The following is an 8,708-nucleotide window of genomic DNA, read 5'->3' as shown; positions in this document are numbered from 1 at the left end:
GGATGTATGAAGATTAAGAAATATGTATAAAAATTCGGAGGTCGATATTTTGCATTTATTTTTCAATACAAGAAAAACGATGATTGCTTTACTCTTCAAACAAGTGATTTTTGGTACGTATTTTGCATTGTTATTGAATTTACGATCATAACTGTTATACATGCATCACAAGACAAACTTTGACTGCATTAGTTTTATTCACTTCGTACATATCTAAATTGGTGAAATTTATCTTATATATCTTTTTTAGATGCCATATTTTATATAAAAATAAGATTTTAGAAAAGGACCAATACTTTCACAATGTAGAATAATTGTGTGTGTGTTTTTTTACGATGTATTACCCCCCACGCCCCAACAGCTAAAACCCTACTGCGGCGATAAACGATAGATACAAAAATACTTATTATTACACGCCCAATGTCCTTTATCACGTCTATCTATTAATATATTAAAAAAAATACAGTTTTGAAAAATAATTTGAATCTGAGTTAATTTTTGTGTTTTAGACTAAATATAATGAATAACTGTTACAGTAATTAATGCTTTGCAGATATGCTTTGGTAATTGTATTATTTAGTCTTATATTTAAAAAAAAATTATACAATTGAGTCAATCCAAGACAATTTCTCCTCTCAAAGGTATACTCCTAAGTGAAGCAGTTTTAACCCTGGCAAACTGTGCAGGTTACACCTTGTGCAAGAAAACTCGATTTCCATGGAAACGTCACGTGATTAGTTACGAGAGACCGTGCAGCGGAGGGGAAATTATCAACTCCACCGTGTCCCCTGTGTTCTTGGAGGAAAGCTTTGTCCAATTAAGAAACAACTTCATGACCAGTTTGTACGAGCTTTCTTGGCAAATCCAGAATTTGACTCTATTTGCAGTAAGTGGGTCAGGTTGATGTTGATCAGAAATTTCCTGTAGATGATAAAGAGTTTTGAAATTTTATTTACTGGGTTGACATGCTGTATTTTCAAATTGATACATGTAACAACCTAGAAAGTTGAAAGAACACACTATGAATTATGATGGCTAAAAGATCAATAATTATTATATTCAGACACATTAATTATTCCAATCCATGATGTTTAAAGTAGTCTAAGAAATTTTTCTTTTCTTTTCAGATTGAGCGAATGCCTGTCCAAACAAGTTTCGAAAAATCCAGAATCATTACAAAAGTTGGACAAAGATGCCCATCGGTAAATTAGTTCTATTGATAAATTATAAAATTATTTTAACCCATTCTTACTTGAATATAATTATATGATTTAAGATTAATACAGTCAATTCAATTAAAGAATACAAACTCATGTGACCCTTATCTTTTCGGATGTACACGAACAAGGGATAAAATATATACTAGTACATGCATCCGGCTATTTTGTACTGAAACAAAGGGGGGCCAAAATTGTAGACACATGGAACTGGCTTTTTTGCCTAAAACTAAAGAAAATGTTTCATGGTTAAGAAGAAATAATATAAACTCTCTCTCTACTTTTGATTTTCTTTTTTTATCTATAGAGCTCAATTTTACTGGACCTGTTCGAAAAGCTTTCAGAAATCGGACTTTACATGTCTCTGATACAAGAACATTTCTCTGTATTTATGGACTTCAACTGGCACGAGGACCACCTGCTGAGAGTGATGTGTAACCTGCGGAAGATTTATCACAGACACGGAGAATCGGACCACCATTCGAACATTCTTCTTCAATCAGCCACCAAATACTCACTGTGTATCAAACACAATACAAACTGTGCAAACTTCTACGTTTGGCTGTTAGATAAACTTCAGACTGTGAACACCAAAATGGATCGTGTCGTTACTTCATCTCGGAGGTTTGAGCTGCAGGGACAGTATCATGTATGAACTAAATATAAAAGTCTTCCAATTTACCGGTATTATTTATATGCTTGCCATCGCCCATCTTATGCATTACATGTAACACTAACGAAGAATAAATCTTAACAAAATTTGCTTTGGAAATTGTTCTTGTTCTAGTTTGTTCCACTTTATCATTACCATCACTCTCTCTCTCTCTCTCTCTCTCTCTCTCTCTCTCTCTCTCTCTCTCTCTCATATAGATCGGAACATTAATTTGCGCAATCTTATGATATCCGCAACAAATTATTGACTTCCAATAGGATCAGATTGCTCTTTTCGTCAAACACAAGTAGTCCATGGGCTATATCGCTCACGTACACATCAGGTCTTGTCTAGTATCTTCTCCCTAAATCTTTAAGATATGAAACTATAATTCTAATATGTTGTAAAACTTAAAAATTTAAAGATTTGACAGTACACAAAAGCAATAAGCAAAATGAAGATAATTTGCAATACACACTTTTTGAGAATGGTTGCTAAAAATACCACAGATCATAGCAACGTATTGCTTTCAAAGAAAATTTTTAAATTACTATTAAACATTTTCTTTAATGTTCTATATTGAACTTTGAACCCCCCTCCTTGGCGCCTTATTACTGGGCCGGAGGTCATTGTTTGAACAATTTACAATCTACACTGTCTGAGGTTGCTTGCATAGTAAAATCTCTATAGAGTTCAAAGTTTTACACAAAAATTAACACTCACATATTGTGAATTCCTCAGAACTTTAGACGATCATATAGAGCGAATTTGAGACCACTGCTTCACTTTATGGAAAGTGCTAATCGAAATGTGCATGATTAGGAACACTTGCTACATACTGTTGTATTTTGATACTCTTCTGAACATTTAGACAAAAATGCCATATTAAGCACTTTTACTTAACTTTGATAAAATTGCATCAAATTCATCAAATTAAAATCGATTATCAAATAAATTTTTGAGTGCACAATATATACATTCTAAAATATACTAAAATATTTAAATATAGACGTGACAAATGTCGGTTTCAGGAACATTAATCACATATACATGAATCTACATGTACATTTACAATGATTGTCTTTGTCTATGATAAAACTGCAAATCTATTTTGTAATGTATTCATTTGTCCAATACACTTTATTAATGACTATTTGAACATTTAATCGTGCAATTACAAAAATTTATTTAAGTATAGGTAATAAGGAATAATTCTTTGAATATCATGAAGTGATCAAATGCGGCAAAGAAAAGTATATCTTTCATAAAACTCTCCGGGCTTTATTGGATTCGACCACCCTGGCCGTATTTCATTACCTCATATTACTCAAATTATGATACCTTATTCCTTAAAAAGATACCAGCATATAAATGCTAGTTTCAAAAATGCTGTGACGCATTCCGTTTAAAGCTCTGCATTTTCATACATACAGAGAGTACCAAAATCAATAAAGCTAGTTCCAATCAATCACATGCACATTAGTTGATCTATTTAATCTTTCAAGGTTGTAGAAGGATTCATAAATTTTAATGGGACATTACGTTTTGATTACATTGGTATTTAAACAATCGGGCGATCGATGTTTAAAATCCAGTGACATTATAATGGTAGAAGAGACGACAATTTCAGGTTGTAAATCAATGAAAATGCAACCGAATAGCTTTAGTTTTATACACAAAAATCTCAGTTGAAATATTTATTCCATATTTACTGTTCTGAGATCTTAGGCCGGTTTCTCTATGAGCAGCGCGGAGTTTATTAGGGTTTTCCGTTTTTCAACGGAAAACCCTTCTGTTATTCTACTGTTTCTTATTATTATTTTTTTTTTCCCGCAAATTTTGTGCACGAGATTTCTCGAACATTTTTTGTCTGATTGCTATGAAACTTTCAGGGTATGTAGATGATATTAATATCTCTAGACGTTTTTTTCAAATTTTTAAAATTCACTTCCGGTTATGAGTTATTGCCCTTTCATTGAAAATTTGGGGGTCTTTTGTCCAGAGTTGATCTCGGGAACTACAGATGATAGATGCATGCAATTTGGCGAAATTGTCGGTAACATTTTATAGTTTTGCTGGCATGAAAATTTTGGTAATTTCTTTGTTAGTTTTTGAGCTATTTGTCACCAAAGTTTAAGATTTTTTCGGGGCTGAAATTTTGTTGCTTTTTGTATTATAACCTTTAAACTAAATTGTAAACGGCATTGTAGAAAAGAGAGAGCCGTAATGCAGAAGAGAAGTTGTGTATTCTTTCGGTGTACACATGCATTTTCAATTTGCTGTGAAACATATGAACATGCACAGGGAACAATACTACATATTTGTTTAAGGAGGATATTTTTCTCGTGTGAATCGTTTACGAGGAAATTCTGACAGCCACACTTCTGTCGACGATCAGCCGTTGATAAGCTACGAGTAAAAAAGGAGAAAAGATGGACATTAAAGTGTGTGATTTATGTGGATGTTACTGAAGAAGGTGAGGCTTTTACTCCTTTTAAAGTTTCTTGTTAACTGGTTAAAATTTAGTATATAGTATAGATGTACATGTAAGTACGTGCACACTGTTAGATGTTTTTGTTATGGTGTGGGTGTTTGTTTACTAACGTGTAATTTTTACATGTTTCATGGATGTTTAGACTCGCTCGAGGTTCATGGGGGACTGGAAAGGGTAACTGAATTTATCTATTTAAAAAAATAACAGATTGTGAATTTTCAACTCAAAATTCAAAGCAGGGTCTAATTAGAAACATATCATATATTCTTGTGCAGAAGACTCCAAATGTAGTCATGAATACCCTGTAGACATAACTTCAAGTAAATAAAATTGTATACTTCAGACTTCAGAGTTAAAACATGACTTTAATATCTTTATGATGCCGATCATTGTATCATTAAAGAGGTTTAGCAGACCAACGGGTACCCGGTACATGTACTTGTACATGTAGGTTACAAGTTAGAACTATGCGTACCATTCTACCAGTTCACATAATTTTTCTTGTTTAGCAGTTATGATGTGTACTTAAATTGTCCTTGTTAATGTTTTAAATGTAATTTTTTATTCTCTTTTTTTTAATCCGACTACTGGCAGTACTGGCGTGCGAGCAGTTCTCGCCGAGGACCATTTCTCGCTGGTGCACTGTTACATCATATTTTCGTATATAATTTTATGTGTTGATAAAATGACGTAACAATGCACTGGTGAGAAATGGTACTCGGCGAGAACTGATCGCACGCCAATATTGATTAATTACAGACAAAAACTGAAGGTTGCGAGTGTTATTTTTTATTGAACAACATTGTTTAAAATAATTCTTTATATATGTGACGATCAGACCGGTTTGAATACCAGTGCCAGATAGCTCAGTTGGTAGAGCACCTGACTAGAGATTCAGGGGGCCCAGGTTCAAATCCCAGTTTGGTCCTTCATTATTTCTCCCATCCTGTTACAATATTGGTGTAGTGACCAACCCCTGGAACTAACAGGTTAAGTCGATCCTGCCAGGGATGATCTTCGAGGGTGAAGATCATTTAAGGGGGAGGAATGTGACGGTCAGACTGGTTTGAATACCGGTGCCAGATACATGTAGCTCAGTTGGTAGAGCACTTGACTAGAGATTCAGAGGGCCAAAGTTCGAATCCCACTTTGTTCCGTCGTTATTTCTCCCATCTTTTACATATACATGTATATCAGATATATGACAGATGATTAAGGTCATCACATGTTTTGCAAGATGCAATAAGTGTTAAAAACCTTTACTTTACAACAGAATACATTTAAGTGAATATTTATGTTTCTTGTTATAATTTGGTGTGGTTTTCTTGACAGTGTCGCATAAACAATTTACCCGCTCCTAAAACACAAACTTTCTTTTTGTGGATTCAGCTTACCGCTGATTGGCTGCTGTTGCAGCGGACAAATAAGATATGCACGCACAAAACACAATGAACTTATCAGAGAATGAGTTGAGTTTATTTAAACTGTTGGAATTTGGGTATTTTTTTTTAAAATGTATACTTGTGACAAAACATATATGTGGTACATACAGCTGTAGCTTTATGAAGAAAATTTTGGTTAGACCATATATACCTATCATGCAAGTAAATGATATTTACAAAAAACTTGCAATTAATGGCGCACGAAATATACGCTAGTTTTATAAAGATTGACATACATGTAATGTACCACATTCTGTGAAAAAAATCTATTAAAAATTCTTCATTAAGTTTACTCATACATGTTTTATGCTTATTACACGTAGTATTGTTTTTAAAACATGTAATTTATAAGAAAATTAACAAAAACCCTCGTTAAATTTATTTGCCAAAAAAAAAAAAACCACTGTAGAATTGATAAAAAATGGTATACCAGAAGCTAATACCAGTACATGTACTTTGACGCTGTTCGGTGGGTAATATTCGTTTGTAATTTACAAATTGAAATATTGACTGTTGCACTACAAGTACGGTAATAAACTCTCTCTCTCTCTCTCAAACTCTCTCTCTTTCTCAATTTGATAAGTGTTTATACCTATGAAAATTTTTTAATATTATATTATGACTTGATATGCAAATTTTTGATCTTGTACTGCCTAAATGTTATGTCATGTATTGGGATATGTCATACTTATTACACTGCATGGTCAGTGTATTTTTTACAGAAATACTATGCATATGTTAATGTAAACACAGCTATTACTAGTACATGTATGTAAACACAGCTAATTATTTTTTTTATTTATTTCAGCTCAAAACAGACTCTTGTTACCACATTGCTTTTACCGGTACCTGTTGATTCTTGTGGGTCAGCTCCTGAGATTAACCTGTCACCTCTATCCACATGCATATTCCTTGTGTTCTACAGACTATTTACCGGTAATTCAAATTAAATCCGATAATGCGTGAACAATAATGGAACTTGAAGAAAGCATCATGCCATGTTGTGGTTTGTGTTTGATAAGAAATTATGAAAACAAAATTAAGGCTGTTTAAAGAAATTCTTAATTGCTGTGAAAATTTGTTTTTCAATAAAAGTATACAATTATGTTTCCTTTATTTTTTTTTCATAAAGATATTTAGATGTGTTTACATAATTGAACCCCCCCCCCCATTTTATTGACTGCATTAAGATTACATGTAGGATATGTAAATGTACATTTGACTTTGAAATAACATCTGCTATGATAATTACTTTTGAAATGAACAAGAAACAACCTATTTCTACCTTTCTAAGGTATATATGCATAAAAAAGTAGAAAAACATGTCAAATTTGAACATTTTTCATTGAAATCAACTGTCTCCAGCTACCTGGGTGTGTTTGAATTTAATTCTAATTTAAGGCAGATGTCTAACTTGTAGGTTGTAACTTACTGTTTTAGCATGGTTAGAAGGAGACTAGAAATCAGAATAGATTAGATATTCACTAAATATGATTGTTAGCTTACTTTTTTCATGAAAACAAGAAATCACAAGCAGGACAGCTGTCTATTTGTTAATTAAAATGGTACAAATCATACAATAAACAAATAAAGATCAAATTTTAGAATCATTGATAATTGTTTTCAAATATGTGTGAGAAATGACTCAAGGAAATTGCCACAAGTTTCATAAAATTAGGTAAAACATTTCAAACCATTACTTTTTGTGAAAATCAAAAGATTGGGGGGTGGGGGGTATACATGTAAGGGTATTTCTAAGTGATGTGAAGCTTTTATCATGATTATCATCATGTAGGCATATGTTGTATTGAATAAGGTTTCTTTTTAAAGGTGGTTAAACAAAAGTTGACCTCTAAAAGGTCAGGTAAAGATGTTTTACTATGGAGAACCCTGTAAATCTGTGTTTACTAAAGGAAATTGGAAATGGTGGGTTCACTTAAATGGCCATATTTTTATTAAACCTCAATGGAATTGGCAATATGTGGTATTCTTTTTCTCAGAATTGCATTAGCTTTCTTATTATAAGACAAACCGTCTTTTCATAAAAATGTTAGTGTAGTAAGTTAAAGGTACAAGGAACAGTTTCGGATAAAGTACTGTCAATATTTTTGTAAAATTGAGAGTGACTGTACTTGAAGGTTTATCATTGTTGCGTAGATACATGAAATGAATTTTAATGATTATCAATAGTTAGAGGGATGTCTCTTGTTGGAATTGGTAAGCAATATTAAGGCCCCTAATTTTAAGTACATGAGAAGCAGAAATAAATTGTGAAACTTGCGGCTATGACAGATATGTTGACTTTACAGTGAAATTGAAGGTTACAAACGGGAGGTTATATAACATGAAATGTACGTGGATGGGATATTATATGCCTATTTAGTATTTACTGGGTATGAGGACAATAGCAATTTTATTGTCCCCCAAGACAGCAACTATTTAATGAGGCAAAGCCAAGGGAAATAGTTGCTGTGGAATGGGACAATAAACTTGCTATTGTCCGAATAGTCAGTTAATTGGTATTTCATTATACAGAAGAAAACTTTATTTGTCAGCGATGCAGAATTTCTTGATGATAAACAAATTAGAGTTAAATCAAACTTTGTATTTAATGCGGCGATCTTATTAGGTCAGAGGTGTTCCGAGTTTAAGGTGATATGGGACACTTCCATGTTGTGACGTATTGTTTATCGAAATAAACAATAAAATAAAGTGTAATTATATAAGTACATGTAGTTTCTTTTCAAAAATGGTCACCTAACTCCTTAGCACAGTGGGTTAGAGGGTTTATTAGGAACCTGTAAGTCATGTGTTCGAATCCCGCTGGGGTTTTTACAATTTTTACCTTTTCAAATATTTTTAAAAGCTATTTTTTGGTTAAATATTGTAAAATTTGAAAATTC

The 8,708-nt window shown here is 32.7% G+C and overlaps 1 protein-coding gene across 1 annotated transcript; it reads left to right on the top strand.

Moving 5' to 3' along the window:
* The first annotated feature begins 79 nt into the window (after positions 1–79).
* Positions 80–1,950, top strand: LOC128182608 (uncharacterized). The gene is made up of 4 exons (XM_052851332.1): positions 80–113; positions 642–886; positions 1,128–1,202; positions 1,525–1,950. Exons 1-4 carry the CDS (start codon positions 80–82, stop codon positions 1,870–1,872), a joined length of 702 nt encoding a protein of 233 aa, XP_052707292.1. The 3' UTR covers positions 1,873–1,950.
* Positions 1,951–8,708: the final 6,758 nt, after the last annotated feature.

Source organism: Crassostrea angulata, chromosome 4 (genome assembly GCF_025612915.1).
Source record: "Crassostrea angulata isolate pt1a10 chromosome 4, ASM2561291v2, whole genome shotgun sequence".
Classification (NCBI taxonomy): Eukaryota; Metazoa; Mollusca; class Bivalvia; order Ostreida; family Ostreidae; genus Magallana; species Magallana angulata.
This window is presented reverse-complemented; position numbering and strand designations above follow the sequence as displayed.

Excerpts from the sequence above, each read along its gene's own strand:
- LOC128182608 (XM_052851332.1), top strand. The coding sequence starts at position 80 with ATGATTGCTTTACTCTTCAAACAAGTGATTTTTG. Across the intron at positions 114-641 it reads CTTCAAACAAGTGATTTTTG|GTATACTCCTAAGTGAAGCA; the intron begins GTACGTATTTTG and ends CTCCTCTCAAAG. Across the intron at positions 1,203-1,524 it reads TTGGACAAAGATGCCCATCG|AGCTCAATTTTACTGGACCT; the intron begins GTAAATTAGTTC and ends TTTTATCTATAG.